Below are 16,495 nucleotides of genomic sequence, written 5' to 3' on the forward strand. Positions count from 1 at the left end.
CTAGCCAAACACTGAAACCATTGAGCCCAGGCAAACAGTGGCCAGATAGAGGGCAAGTGACTAAGAATTGGAAATAGTGTCAGACAGGGAATTGAAAGCTGGAGGACGTATAGAAGACAAATCTAAGTTTATTATCCACTAATATGACGTAATGCGGAGATATTTCAAAGTTTGAGAAGTGAATTCAGTGACTTTGTAAACAGCTGGTCTTTGGCAGTACATGTATAGTGTCTCAATAAAGATGCTCTCTACAGTACTGTATAGTGATGTGTTGACACTGAGAGGGGCTCTGCGGAAGGGCCAGGGGAAGACAGGCAGTAGCAATGGAGCATAGGGCAGTAACAGAAGCAGCTCCAGGACAGAGTGTCGAGCACCGAGAGCCTTCACCGGGACCGAAGAAGGGTCACACCCAAGACACAGGGGCATCTTAAGGATTTTGGGAGCCCGGGACAAAACGTATTTTAGGGCCACTGTTCGGAACAGTTTTGAATTTATGATCCAATTTCAGCTCTTACATTCCCTCCTTGTCCAGGTCACTGACAGTGCATTGGCATATCCAAAGTCTGTTTGTGTTTACATATAATATTCAAAGAAAGTGACATATTCTTTTAATATTGTAACACAGCAGCAGCTCTCTAATATTACTGCAAATAATTACTTCCAATTTCTCATATGTGAGGCCCTGTTTTGAACTAAAAGAAACCTTTTTTATGGATGTTGCATGAAACCTAAACACAACATTTCTCTGCAAAATGTCTGTAATAGGCTCTCACATATCACCTGCATTAAAAATAAATTCAAGGAAAACGGTATGTTCAGCACAGCTGTTTAAGAATTATTCAAGTTCATCAGGGCAAGACTCTGCAGAACAGAGCTGGCTCTATCGGAGTCCCCTTAAAGCCTGGGTGCCCTGGGCCAGAGCCCACTTTGCCCATGCCTTAACTCTCTGCCAAGACACTCAGGACGGTGATGTGTACTCAGCGGCAGATGGAATCACAGGCAGTGCGGACTCTCTGAGGGCACTTCTTGGTGCCTTGGTGCCCACACTGCTGGTTACAGGAGTTTCTGAGCCCCTAATGCCAAGTGTGATTGGACAGACCTCCCTGTCCAGACATTGCAGTTGTCAGCTGAGGAGCGATATGTGCGGGTACAAAGTTCTGTATGGATCTCTTTTGACAAAGAAGGTGGCACCAACTCAGTGCATAATTTGAGTCAGTGGTTTCCAATGTGGGCACTGGCACTTATTTTTCTGCCTCAGGCATTTACTGCGAGCAGTGGAAAGATATAGGAAGAGAAAAACAGGAAAGTGCGCAAAGGGAGAAAGCAGAAAGCAGAAAGCTGCAAGAGTGAGGTGAAGGGGCAGGGAGTGTCTGCAAAGGGATTAAAGAGGCCCGAGGTGGCTTCAGGATTACGCTGCCTCAGTATTCCGTGCTCGCACATTTAATTTCAGCAGCTGTGAGTGTCAGAGGAGAGCTTTGGGCACCACCAAGTTTTTGTTTACAAATTAAGCACTGCACCGGCTTAAGCAGAGAGTGTGGTGGACAGGGTCAACTTGGAGCATGCTGCAAAGCAAGAGGGACACCGGTCATTGGCAGTGGCGTAACATAGACCCCACAGCGTATGGAGTGTGGGGGGGACCGTGAGCTCTGGGGGCCCCCTCAGCACAGTACCCTGGCCTGAGAGCTCCTGACTGAATACGGATAGGGACCCTCCATGTACTTTGTAGGGGGGCCTCCTCAGTTTCTGTTACTCCACTTGTCACTGGGTACAAGTCAGAATCGTTCCATACATCGTCACTCCATTGATTAACCCCACACCTCTTCCCCACTGAGGATCAGGGAGCTGTAAAAACCAACAGCTGGTACCGGATGATTCGAAGTCAAGATACATGAGTGGCAGAACTCTCAGAGAGCCTCAGGCGATGATGTAACTTAGGAAAAGTTTGCAACAAGAAGTTTAACAAACACCTCACAAGTATTTTTAAAAACAAATATATATTTTATTGAGCAAAGAACAAACAAAAAAATATGGAAATACACTGCTAATCCATATAGTGAAATGATCTACTCAAACATACTTTAGTGATATAGCAGTGAACTTTTCACATCAAAAATAAAATTACTAATGTTGAATAAATATGTCAGTATAAGGTCAATGCATCCATTTTATATAGGGGAAAGTAAGGAGACTAGATGAGAGAAACTGTAGAAAATAGAAAGAAGTGGTAGCCTTACATATATGTGTGCAACAATAAACAAAGTACACAGCGCATAGAAGATACAAATGATGCATTTGCAAGAATAGAGATATATAATTAGGAGGGAGGGCAGAAGTCCAGTTCTTTTGCAATGCGTGAGAAATAATTACTGAGTGACATCCACAATTGATGATGTTTGATTAAAAAAAACGAACAATTATTAGGTGATGCAGGTCCTGGCGCGTGCATCACGAGCCATGCATAGGAACACGGTGGGTTATGCAACGCTGGCGGGCAGGTGCACCTAAACCATCAAAAGTTACAAGAAGTTTGCACAAGCCTGGCACAAAACTGCCAAATCTAAACACAGCAAACAGAAGGGATGGGCCTGAAATCCAACGCTGAAAACGTGACACACGCAGATTTAATGTGATCAGAGTGGAACATGTGCCACCTTAGAGGTGAGCTGAGCAACATAACCGGAGCTTCAGGTAAGCAGCTCAAGGCGCTGCTGAGAAAGGGGAACAGCAAAGCGGTCAGAGGCAGTAGCAAAGGAACTGTAAGCTAGAAAGTAATGCAGAGGAACAGCTGAAGGGGACACCAACAAAGGGGCAATCACAGAGGCCAGCAGCAAAAGACTGACCACACCGGACTGGTACACCGAACTGGGGTGGCGTGGTGAGCAAAAAAATGATGGATTAAACCCAGATTTGTGACTGGGGGTGAATATTTGATTGGTACAGCATTCCGTCCGTCAATCTGTTCTTTTTGCTTTTAACACCTGAAGCACAGCCAGGAACAGACAAGATCATTAGAAACCACCTAGAAATACCTCCGCAAATGCAACAAATGCATTCTCCTTAGGAGAGTGCCTCAAAGCAGAACTCAACATGCGTTGAGCAGCCCAACTGTGAGGAAACAGAGGTGGGGTACTTGGCAAACCGCTCAGTAGGTATGGAATAAGGCAGGAAGGCACTGCCAGGCAGTGCAAAGGCTCAGGAAAGTGGCTAAGTCAAAGCCCTGCCTCCTACAGAGGCCAACCAAGGTGGACTGCCTCAAAACAGAACTTAACATGGGTTGGCCAACCTGGCTGTAAGGACACAACGGTGGTGTACTTGGCTACGTGCTCAGCAGATATGGAACAAGGCAGGTGGGCACTTGCAGGCTGTGTGAAGGCTCAAGAAAGTGGCTATGGCAAAGCTCTGTCTCCTACAGAGCTCAAGCAAAGGTGGGTCAGGGATCCAACCCAAGATGAGCCCCTTGCACCAGTCTCTTCCCTGCGCCTACGTCAGAGCAGATGATGCAGAGGTTCTGTGGGGCGGAGTCAGTCGTAGGGATCTTATCACTTCCTGGCAATTCTAAATCTGGATCTGGATTCCTGGATAACAATAGTGCTATCTCTGAGCAACTTTTCCTCCAAAAAGGATTCCCCATACTCCAGAAGGTACCCAGAGGACCGTCAGATACTGCTCTACCTATCCTGCTGGCCAAGCCATTTAGTCCTGGAAGGAGGCTTCTTTAAGACATATTGGAAATGGAAAATTGTTTTGCAAAAATGCTATACGTGCATTGAGATACTTTTTGTAATATTACTAAAATAGAACTTCTACCCTCCTCTACATGACGTACGGAGCTCTTAGTAAAAGTTCCACAAACGTCCAAAACCCTGGACTGGTCCATTCGGACTCTTGAGATTCTGTAGCCGGAGACGCCTCCTGGGCTGCCCTCTCAATCCTTGCCCACACTGTCCCTGGCACAGGACAATGTGAATGCCACCCTAGGCTTGGCACAATGTAAGAAAGAGGCACAGTGTTCGGTGCCTTCCCTGGGCCATTCCTGGATAATGAATATATTTTGTCAGAACAGCATGAATTAACCCAAATATTACATGGCTTCTGATCTGTCTATCTGTAGGTCTGGCCTAGACACAGCTTTAGCTGTCTTTTTAGTATTTTGATCAATAAAAACTATAAATAAAAATATATACATACTTTTTTGAGAATCCCTCTCCATCCATTGGTCTGCTAACTTGTAACTCACATTATGCCCTCTCCAGCCATTGGCCCTCCTACACTCGGAGAGGCATACTTTTTTCCTAATCACATATCCACATCCACTTCAAAAGTAATGCACTTCAGTGCCAGGGCTTTTGGGTCAATTTCTCTTATCATTTTATGAAGTTTTTTTCAATTTCTATTGCATAAGCTTGCATCATTACATAAATATCATGGTGCAATTGCAAGGCCAGACCCAGTGGCTTTGCCAATGCTAGTTTGCAGATTAAATGACCCCTGGAACAGTAGGCGAGGTTGTTGCCGGATTCCTCAAGGGGGTACTACTGCTGGATGTCATGCTGTGCCTTGGACTCCCTGCACACAAAGGCACCTGGTTTGTGTTTAAGTTACCAAATGGGTAAACTTTCTTGATAAAAAAATTCTCACAGACATGGGGGTGCTTGGTCTGTTTTGTTCGTATTTTAAAATTAGTTTATTAAAAATAAACAAAGTATAACATAATTAGTCATTCAAACTAATAAGAAATATATAATTTACTGTGGAAAGGGGAGGAGAAAAGGGGAAAAATAGGTAATATTACAAGATAATCATACATGGTCAATCTAATTACAATTTGAGCATAGCAGAAGGTGATAATGTGCACTAATATGTCGTGTACATAAAACAAATCATAATTCAAAATTAGAACGCAAAGTGCCATCAAGGAGGCTTTGGAACTTCCTCTCTTCTGGGTTGATGATGCCAAGAGGGTGATCTGTGTTTATTTAGACAAATATTCCTTCATATGCTGCAGTGAAACCCCCAGACAGGCTCCCCCAACCCTTTACAATAGGTTTTCAGTTCCTCCAGTGATTCACATTGGGGTTGATTTCCTCGGGTGTAATTAAGGCTTGCTCTGATTCCTGCCAAAACCAGCTGTTGTTGCCTCTGGGGGCACTTGGCCCCCCAGTGACGTCACTCCATACAAAGTTTTATTGTTAAAGCCTTCTGTATCACTCCAATGCTCATAGACACAGAACGAGTAAAACCCTTTGCTACATCAGGGGGCTGCTAATAGTATGTCTCCCAATTGTATAGGCCACGGCTTTAGTTTATTAAAATCAAAACACGAGTAAAAAATAAAAAAATATGTCCTTTCAAAGTACCACTGGGCAATTAATATTGTTATGTTATGACTCCGGATGTGGAGAGTCTGCTCTCTGACTTCGTCTGTCTTTATTTTGTTTTTGTTAATCCTGCGTTTCTTACAACCCTCTTATGATTGTTTGGTACTGTCCTTAGGGGTAGTAATTTCAGGCTTCTTCAGCTTGACTCCCAAACTATCCCGCCCTATAATAGTATAGATGTCGGAAATAATTTTCGGTAGTTGACGCGCCTGTTCCACCTGTGGAATCTCCCGGAGCTACTGGCATGTATACAAGACTGCCACTTCCCCTTTAATGTTACTGAGTATTATTGAGGAGACTATGTTGAAGTTACGCATCAGTTTCATCCCCAAATCCAGGGCTGGAGCAGCCCTTTGCTCATTTTGAATTTGTTTTAACACTGCCTGCAAATTTGCACGTGTCGGGGTACCATTCGTGGTAGTGTAAATTGCAGCAAAGACTGTACCCCATGTGGTGCAGTCGTCCACTGAGGGAACCATTCTGAATGGCAAACACATTGTGAGAATTCTATGTTTATCTTGGAGTCCCGTATGGGGAAACACTGCTTCCAGCTGGTTAGTTTTTTTTTTAGCTATCCAGAATGGAATTTGTTCAGGTTCTGTGGTTGCTTTGCCCACGATAGAATGTACTGTTTGTGGGTTAATCCCAGTAACGGCCAATTGGTGAGCAGCTGGCGCAGCCCGTGCTGGGGGCGGTATTCAAGGACCGCATAGCGAATTGTACTAATCGTCTGTAAAGATTTACTAGCTCGTTACAAAGTGCACGTACATCAGCTATTTGCATAGCCTGTATGCCAGAATGTGGTTTATATGTGGCAAACATGGGCCACGTCGGTCCGTCATTACATGTGGTAGGGCACCATTGAATCAATTTTGATGTTCTTTGTAGGAAAGGGGTATCTCTAAATACTAGTAAGGTTGGTACTGCTGCAGTACATTCACTATTTTATATGTGTGAAATGTCTGTGTTCTGCCATCTTTTTAAGGGAAAGGTGACCCAGGAATAGAATGTTTCTGTTTGGGAAGCTTTATGAGCTTCTATGTCAGCATCCCAGCCCTCATCTGATAAGCCATGGGCTTCTAGATGTTGTGTTAATGTATGTCTGACATTTTCTGAAATGACCATGGCGTTAGCCATGTTGAATAATCGGTGCAGAGATGGAACACCAAATGGGGAGAAAGTCCTCTCAGGAGTTCAAGCTTGAACAATCTACAGCCTAGTTAGATGCTCCCGGTTCAGTTGAGGAGGATTATCTCCAAGATCATGGATGTCTCCGTTTAATGGTGCCTCGGGTACCTCTTGTGTGTGAGACAGAGATACTCAGGTATCCGTAAATTAGTGCCAAAACACCATCTTTGGTGGCGCATGTCGTAGTTGAACTCTCGCTCCTAGGCGAGACTGCTGGTTTAGGGATGACAGCACTTTTGTTTGTAGGTGACTGAGACACTCCTACAAGTCACAACTGTTGGCCCACCCCTCCCGGCTCATAAACAGTACCTCACCAAAAACCCAAACAGTAAAATGTGATTTCTGGCAATCTTACGCATGGAGTCTAGATAGCGACACCTCAGGGGAGTCGTGGTGGCACGGAAGTTACCCTATTGTCATGTTAGCAATCAGTCTCAGTCACACACAGGCAATGAGGGAGATGCAGGAAAGTTTTCAATATATTTATTGACAGGACTATTATCTATGGTAAAATGCATGCACTGCAGTGATTTAGGATAACGAACAATAAAAGAAGCATAATTGTGAAGATGAGAGTCGTTAATACAAAAAAAACCACCATCTTGCTATAAACATGAGATGTAAAATTCTTAGCAAAGAGAACCTAATCTCAAACCTAAAGAGAGGTAGCTGTAATAAACCTAATCTGCCAGCACCATGTGCATGAGAAGCGCCTCCAACCCTTGTTACCTTGGAATGAGGTCTCTAGCTCAGACTCCGTGGGGACACGAAGGCTGGGTCTGCATCAAGTGATGTGCAGCATAGATAGCGTTGATGGCATCTGGTAGGAATCCCTCTGATAATCTTGTCCATGTGAGATGTATTTATACAGATCTTGTAGGACCCCTGACACAGGTATGTTCCCAAACAATTGAAAAGGAGGCATGCTTGGGGCGGCAATTATGTAAACAATCCCCAACAAGTGTACATTATGTTCCTGTCTCACGCAAGTGAGAAAGGCAGCTGATGTGAATACCTCAGTACATCACTTGATTCTGATGCTGATAGTGACGCCTTCACAGAGCGGCACTGATAACGCTTATCAAAGCATTTTTATAACAATAAACAATGGCAGCCATCTTGGAAGAAATAATAAAATAAAAGTGCTAAGACAGAGCAAGCTAAGTAGGTTAAAAGTCACTGGGTGACGGGGGCACTGGCCTGCAAGCCAGAGGCTAAGCGAACTCCTGATTCCCAATAAAACTAAATAGGATCCACTACGGTCCCAGAGGGGAAATTAGGACTAAGGTGAGCTGCTGTATGTTGGGCCACTTGAAGTTTAGTAAGAAGTGTCTCATTGCAAGCGGCCAGTAGGGCATTACAATAATCCAAGCGGCTATTAACCAAAGCTTGGACCAAGGTTTTCCTCACAGTAAGTGGAAGTAGAGGAAAGACCCTCCGCAGTAGTGGAATCACATAGAAGCAGGTGCCAGTGTTACCCACCACCGGTTCTTTCACAGTCAGCGACTGATGGAGGTGCACACCCAGGTTTTTAACTTGCCATGTTGGGAATGGGTGCAGAGCCTAATTCAGAAGTACACCAGTCAGGGGCCCAGAGCTGCTGGGCCATGGCAAGTAGCATGATCGCGGTTTTGCTGGTATTCAGCTGGAGACAGTTTTCTGTCATCCAGCCTGCAATGGCTTTCATACCAGCAGCAAAACGCACTTTCACATTATTCAGATCTTTATCGAATCAGATTACAAGCTGAGTATCATCAGCATACGAAAGAGGTTCAAAACAACAAGCTCTAATGGTTTTGGCAAGGGGGGGCCACCTAGATATTAAATGAAGGGGGGGCTAAGGCAGGAGCCCAGGGGCACTCCTTTGTCCAGTTCTATGGTGCGTGATTTAGAAGGGCGAGTGTTGACAGTCTGGGTTCTGTTAGGTAAAAATTCAGCAAAACACTTTAGAGCCATGCCATGGACACCTATGTAGCCTCTGAAGCAACCTAGAATGAAGCACAGTATCATATCCATCAGCACTAGCAGTGATGGACTGTCATCATCTAAAGGACATCCTATGTGGCCAGTGACTGCCATAAGTGTTGTTTCAGTACTATGCATTGTGAGTCAACTACAGTGCAAAGTCCTGAAAGCGAGCATCAAACAAAAAACTGGAATGATCCAAGTAAACGTATTTAAAAGTTGATTGAGCCAAGTACTGGTCTTTCCATAGCATTGCAATTTGTGTCCTTCACCAATAAAAAGAGACAATTCTGCCCCATCCTGTTAGGCCACACCCATGGGGTCTGCATGGCCACACCCATGGGGTCTGCATTCTTATATAAGTTTCTGGAATCCCAATGTAGGCCCCCCACCAGAAAATATATTTTTTCCTTGAAGTTAAATTCAATTTCCAAAGAAGACCTGATTAAGAGAAACAAAAACCTGTAGTTTAAAATGTAAAATATATTAACCAAGATGGGCAGAGTGGCTAGACAGGGGGAAGGGTCAAAAGGTGGGTACAGGTGGGAAGGAGCCATGTTAGGCAAAAAAATAGTACTCAGAATGAGATGCCAATCAAGCACATCAAAAATATGTCAGCATTGTCACATAATTCAAGCATCAGGTAACATAGTGGTAGGAAACTGCTATATTAAATGTCTTGGTTGAGGATGCCAAAATATACAAATCACCATACCCTAGTGCAATACAACTATACAGGATTATCACTTTTCGTGATGCCAAGGCTTAACATAAATATACATAAACATTACCTCCTGAAAATCAGTTTCTCACATGTCACACAGGCAATAAAAACAAAGTGGCTGTTAGCAACACAGCACCCAAGCCACTGAGGCGAGAGCATGAAAGACGGAACACCCTCCGACTTGGTAGCCGACATTCAGAATATTCCTATAACCCCTATCACTCTGAATTCCAAAATTAGGATAATGATAAACAAATTATAACTTAATTATAGTCCCCTCTCTTGAATTTGAATTGCTTGAAGAACAGAGAGTATGGTGCATATGTGTTGGCCCAGTAAATGTTACCCAAAGAGTCACAGATGCAACCACAAACCACCCAAGAACTTCCTGTAGCGTGGAATTACAAAAATATGGAAGCACTCTGGAGCAGAGACCCGACACCTCTCCTGAACTTTGGAACTCCCCTGGGGTGCCGGCGTTGGCAAACTGTGAGTGCGTAAGAGAAGCACCCACGTGCGCACAGTTCAAAGGCCACAATACCGCACCAGCGATCAGGAGAACACGGCAGAATCCAGCGCTTTCCCACTGGCTAGCATCTGCCTGTAATCCAAACTTTTCACACGTCGCAGGAAATGAACCACTCTGGGAGTGTTTTGGGGGGGGTGAGCCTCCTACCAGTGAAAAGGAATTCCCTGTCAATGGTAGGGCCTACCGCCATGGTTTTCGTGGCTGTAGGCTAGCTCAAAATTCCGCCGGAAACAAACCATGAATAGCAGGCACATGTCCCACAACTCTTCAGTCGCTTATACTTTTGTTGGCCAATAGGAACAAAGATTCAATTCTCTCACTAATTCAGATGTCTAACAATCCAGGGAATACATGGCAGCCATCTTGGAGTGAAGTGCACAATTCATGATATTCTCTTCAAGCTCTACCACCATTTTCAACCCACAGCCAAATGTTGTTTACCAAACAAACGGTTATATGGTTGATCGCGCTGTTTCATGACAGCAGCCATATTGAACGTGGGATGGGCGCTGCCATAGCACCTCTTGACAGATAAGGGTGAGATAGCCCCACTTCAAAACGTTGGAGTCCTGGACCTCGGGGTTCATGTTTTCAGGGGTATGGGCTTAAGTGCACCACCTATTACCACTCTTTTAGTGGTGTTACCAGTGCTTAATTTGTAAAAAAGAAAATTAAAAAGTGAATTGTCAGGGCCCAAGGTATTTCACACGGGCCCACTACAGCTGGCCAGTTCACTTTAAACTGAAGGTTCAAATCCTAGTTTTGTCATGTTTTTAACATACAGTTAAGTGCTCCACTAATGAATTCTGCTAAAAAAAATAACCAAACAGGACCACCATGAAAATAGATTACTGTAAGTGCCAGCAGACACCGGCACAAATTAAGCACTGGCTGTTACCCATGGGTGGGGGGGCTTCATACCTGCAGACCTGGCAAGTTTGAGGTAAATCTCACCAGGCTTAAAGGGGAGCGGCTTTGAGCCCATTGCTTCTAGTAGTCATGAGGGAGTGGGGCCACGTAGAAAGGGTGGGGCTTTGTGGCAAGTACTTACTGGCAACCCCCAAAGAACCTCTGAGGCTACCACTAGTGTCCTGTGAAGCTTTCAGCTCCCACCCCCATGCACATCAGGTGTATTCAGTAGCCAAACACAAGCTGGAAACCCAACCCACACTGCTCAGGTATCTCCAGCTCATGGTATCTTCTACAGTGTGTTATAGGCTTCTCACCTGGAGACCGTATGAGCAGAGGTGATAGATATATCGTGACACACTGCAGGGTCCTGTGTGTGCTCCCAGGTCTGCATCTGGGACCCTGGTACTTGGCAGGGGTGACCTGGGCTGGCCGTGCCCAGACTGTCAGCAGCCTGGGTGGGATGCAAACCACAAGCGGGTTTGAATTCACATGCCGGCTGCACAGGAGGGAACCATCCAGCCATTCTCAAGAAAAACGTATTTGACAACACAAAAGCTATTCAGGTTTTGGCTGAGGGGTTTCGTTTATATGAACTCCCCCACCCCATCTACCAGTCAATGTTCAGTGACTCTGGAATATTCCATTGGATTGTAGCACGCTTCCTAGAATACCCTTGGGTGTCCATCAGGGGTGTAGCTTCAAGGGGTGATTGGGGTGTTACACCCCCAATAAATGCATTTTTTGATAAATAGTTGGGTACCTGTGCTTTCAGTCGGGTATTGTGAGATTCCAGTCGGATTCCAGCAGGAATTTTCACACACACAGACAAAAACACACACACCCTCTCCCTCTCCCTCTCTGGTTTGAAGTCCTCATACATATTGGTTATTTTACAAAATATTGTGTTTTCTCTCTAAGTGCTTCTGCCAGTCAGGATTCCTCTCCCTTACCACTGCCCCTTAAGTTCCTCTCCTGCCCCCTGCTTGTCGTGTAATGTTTTTAAACATTACATGCCAGCCTGATTGTTGGAAAATCTGAGGCTCAGACATACTCAATCTTACTGACCTAGCTACTCCCCTGGTGTCTACGTGGGCCCAGGAGGGCGGGTACATGTCAGAGTTCAGAGCTCTGTTTATATTCACTGCTTGCATGCTCACCTTTGATGTGTATGGTAAAAGTCCTGCATGCATCATACCCTGCTGGGCCTAGCTTGGATACCCCTCTAGTGAAGGTACCAGCATTAAAAGAGAAGGGGGACCTCTTCTTCCATGCACAGGTCTCTGTCAGCTCACCCCCAAACTCTTTAGGTGGTGAGGGGGTGAGTGTGTCAGTGGGCCAGGGGTGTGAGGAATGGGAGTAAAGTTGGGGCAGCAGAGGCCTGCAAGGTCCAAGTACCATGTTCGCAGAGATATCCTCCTCCCAAGTGAGACAGCCTGAGAAGCCCCTCTACAGGCAGCCTCGGGGTGCTCCACCTCAGCCTCCCCTATGGCAGCAGCAACAAAACAGGGAAAGGACTACTTTAGCGGTGCTGGCTGCAGACGTGCAATACTGTATTGTACCATTTATGTAGTGCTGATGTACCCCTCTGTGGGGTGCTCACACGGGTAGCACGCTGATCAGTGGGGGGGTACAACCTATGCGGGAACGTTTTTGCATCGTGAGTGAGAGTCAGAGAGATGTTCTTTTCTTTGGGTGACCAGATATCAAGAAGCAAAAAATAGGAAGCCAGACATAAAAGTAGGACTTTAGGCTTTAGCCTTAGTGGCCTGTGCTGGTTTTTGGCAACACAAAAGGATGATGGACGGAGTGCTGAACAATGCAAACACTCACCCCGTCACAGATCTGTGTGTAATCCATCGTTCTTTTGCTCACCATGCCACCCCAGCTTGGACCCAGTCATATGCAAATCAGTCTTGACCCTGTTCCTCATGGGAACAGTCCAGCCAAAACTGCCAAGCCAGGTCCTCACTGGACCGGAATCAAGTATCCTGGGACCGGTTTCAGGGTTTCACCCTTCATCAGCCAGGCTAGCTTGAATCCAGTGGCACAGTGAGCAAGGGACCCACGTCTGGGCATACCCTTCCCACTTAGGGCAACTTTAGCAACACAAGAGGATGATGGACGGAGTGCTGAACAATGCAAACACTCACCCCCAGTCACAGATCTGGTTTTTGGTAAATATATATCAAAACAATACACTTTCAGGCTTAGAATACTGTAGACATTATGCAAAAAAAGAAGCAGAGAACTCTGGGTAGTTCCCAAGTTTAGGTGGAGAGCAGCTCCTGTATAGAGCACCCTGCAACACTAGCGACACTCTGAACTGCTCACCTCAAATATCTGTTTTTCTAGCAAGGTTTTTAAGCGTACAATAGGATTAGCACAGTGCCCTCCACACTAAGCTAGAAAGGGACAAAAGGGCCTATGGGATTTATATTTTGGCTGACGGGATATCTGGTACCGTTGTGATGGAGTAATCAGTCTGCTAGAATATAATTCAGGCCTAAAGTCTTTGAGCATTGGATTAGTGCCAATTTATCAGAGTTTCCTTGATGTGTCTAGTGAGGCAACCTTAAATTTTGTGTTGCTTGGAGGCAGTCTGTAGATCAGGAGGAAGGATTATTCAAAATTCGGGTAGCACCTTTCAAGCATGGACTCACAGTCAGTCATGGCAAATGCCTAAATGTGGGGGATTTTCAAAGACTTCTTAAAGGTGTTACCTCTTTGTCCTCCTGTCCCGCTAGAGCAGTTTCTGTTGATGATGCTGTATTCAGGTGGAATGGACTTATGGCATGTGAGGGCGCAGTGTTGATGAGTCAAGTTTCTGTGATGAACTTGAGATCTGCTGCTGCAATATGATTTGTGCTATAGTATGAACAGAAGAACTGCAAAATGGACCAGTGATGCAGTGATGCTGGCTGCAGCCTATGCGGTAGATCCTGCAACGTGATTGGTGCAATAGTCCAAATGGCAGAGCTGGGGGAATGGACCTCTGAAACACTGGCGCTGGCTGCAGCCTAAACAGTAGGTCCTGCAATGTTTTGCTTTAGTCTGAACACTCCTGTCTCTGCTCTTCCGTAGAATGCAACTGCAACCAGAAGGGCTCGAAGCATGACCGCTGCAATGACACCGGCTACTGCGAATGCTTGGACGGCGCCACCGGGCCCAAATGCGATGACTGCCTGCCTGGCTACTATTGGAGACAGGGCTGCCTACGTGAGTATCCTTAGGGCTGGGGAAGGGGCTTGCGCTAAGATGTCATGACAAATTCAGGTCCATATTTATACTTTTTTTGCGCCGCTTCCGCGTCATTATTTGACGCAAAATCGGCGCTAACTTACAAAATACAATTGGGCCTCAGTGTACAGGACAGGTCCAGAACCCATCACCCAGAGCATGTTTTAGAAGCCAAGAACTGTTCCATTTTATGCCATGCCAGGGATGTTCTGGGCATGGTTTCCAGTCAGTAGGGACACTCTCATGCCTCTTTATAATCTTAGTGGGGTGACTCCTACAGATGGGGAGCATTTAAGGGTTCCCTTCTACAAAGAGATTCCTTATGCACTGTCATTGTGTCATACACTCCCTCCTGTGCATGCCTTTGGTGCCAGTCCAGCAGGGGAGGTTTGTGGCACTTGCATGGCAGCTCTTCCTGAGCAGGCAAGCTTCCTGGGGTAATTGTCCCTCTGCTGTAGGGTCTGGGGAGGGGATGTTAGACTCAGAAAGTGGCTCCTTTAGGGTGCAAAAGGAATAAATTAAGCAAAATGTGTGACAACCCCTGTCCTCCAGAGGACGGCCTGAAAGAAAGCCCGTTAGCCCAGGGCTTGTGGAGTAAGGGCTTATGAACATCAAAGTCTGTTGACTGGAGGTCCCTCTGTGGGCTGTCCATCACAGGCCACTAACTGATAATCACTCTAGTTCCAGCCAATGGCGGGGGCTACTGGGCTGACTCGTTCCACATCGATCTGTAGGCTAGCACCGAACTTCTGGGCTTTGGACCCTGGTCGTACTTTCATCCGTCTGTGGACTGACACCGAATACGTGGATGTTGGTCATTGTGTCACATCCACCTTTTGGACCACGGCTGCACATCTGTCTGTGGGCTATGGTCTCACATCCATCTGTGGGCTGTCTCTGAACATCCGTCTGTGGGTCATGGATTCAGACCCGCCTATAGGCCATGGCTGAGCACAGTGGCAGAATGCCTGTCTGCGGCTGAAGCTCTCTCTGTGCACAGTGGATGAATGTTTGTTTTCTGTGGCTGCACCTCTGTTCTTGGCTGTGGTTGAATATCTGTGGGCCATGACTATATCTCTGTTTCCATGCATGCACATAGTGGTTGATGGTCTGTGAGGGACATGGCTCAATGTGTGTCTGAGGGAGGAAGCTGCCTGTTTGTGTAGTGGTTGAGCATCTAAGGACCATGTCTGTCTGTCTTCAGGCATGCACCTAGTGGATGGAGGATTGCAACCTATTAACTGAAAGTAGAAGTGTCTGTGTGTCAAAGGCAGTAACCAATCTACATAAAATAGAGATCTGTGGCCTGTATGTTGCACAATGAGCTTCTTACCAGGCCCATTAACCCTTTGTGCGCCCTTAAGAGTCAAAGCTGTGACTAGACAAAACACAGATCTCTCCACCAAGTGCATTAACCACCAGAACTATTGCACCGTTATTATTATTCCCTGGCATTTGCTAGACACACAAACATCTCTGACGCAGGCGTCGTAACCCAGAAGATTATTTTAAAATGCAGCTTTTCTGTGACCAATTATTTAAGCAGAACAGATTTGCTGTCACACTTGTCCTTGCTGACAACTTCTTTGCGGCAGATTTTCAAAAACTAAGGCCCATATTTATACTTTTTTAGTGCTGCATTTGCATTGTTTTCTGACGCAAAATCAGCACAAACTTACAAAATACAATTGTATTTTGCGCCGATTTTGCGTCAAACACGCCACAAATGCGGCGCTTAAAAAGTATAAATATGGGCCTAAATCTATACGTTGGATACCAGACTCAACTTCTCATGACTCCGTCCCGCGTGGCTTCACCCCCTTTCCTGTGCCACACCTTGAGTCTCAATTTATGGGTTCACAGAATATTTATTTTCAATTTTAGCTGCATACACCCAAGTTTCTTGGCGCTGCAGGAACAACAGCAGAGCAATCTTGCAAACATTGTTGAAGCACATTGTGCGCTACATTTAAAAAACAGGTCTGCAAACCCTTCCTGTACATCAGCAGCTGGAATCTTTTTCATAGGTGAAGTGGGAGATTGTTCCACAGCTTTGGTGCCACAATAGAGAGTACCTGGCCTCCTGGGCTAGATAATCTGGCCGCAGGAAGCATCAAGTAAAAATAAGTGAGACTCACCACCCCCAGTCACAGTTGAGGTTGGTGCAACACTGCAGGGGACATAATTGGGGGGGAGGGTGCAAACTTAGAGGGCCCCCTCAACCTAAGAACCAAGCTCTGGGGATTCAATCCATTGAAGAGAGATATTTCTTAATGAACATGCTTAATGGTTGTGGCCACTTAGAGAAAATAAAAAACCAGCAGCAACCTTACAGTGTCCTGTCAGCCAATCAACACAGAGCAGGGGTGCACGCCCTCCAGAGCCATGCTGGGGACATTTCCCACCCAAAATTAAAGGTCCAACCTTTGCCTATGGACCACTACCCAATGTCTGTTTCTGAGCAATGGCTGAACATCTGTCCGTGAGCGGTGGATGGATGTCTGTGGCAATCTACAAATGCCTCCCACGGCTGTGAGAGAACATCTGTTTGTAGCAGCTGCA

At 45.8% G+C, this 16,495-nt stretch overlaps 1 protein-coding gene across 2 annotated transcripts in view; it reads left to right on the plus strand.

Moving 5' to 3' along the window:
* The window catches only part of NTNG2 (netrin G2), a 447,915-nt gene that overhangs the window by 428,982 nt on the left and 2,438 nt on the right, over positions 1-16,495 (plus strand). For both annotated transcript variants that reach the window (XM_069237102.1, XM_069237103.1), the window contains one exon: positions 13,778-13,912. In XM_069237102.1, coding sequence (XP_069093203.1) covers positions 13,778-13,912 — 135 coding nt within the window. The remainder of the gene's footprint in view (positions 1-13,777; positions 13,913-16,495) is intronic.

This window comes from Pleurodeles waltl, chromosome 6 (assembly GCF_031143425.1).
Source record: "Pleurodeles waltl isolate 20211129_DDA chromosome 6, aPleWal1.hap1.20221129, whole genome shotgun sequence".
Classification (NCBI taxonomy): domain Eukaryota; kingdom Metazoa; phylum Chordata; class Amphibia; order Caudata; family Salamandridae; genus Pleurodeles; species Pleurodeles waltl.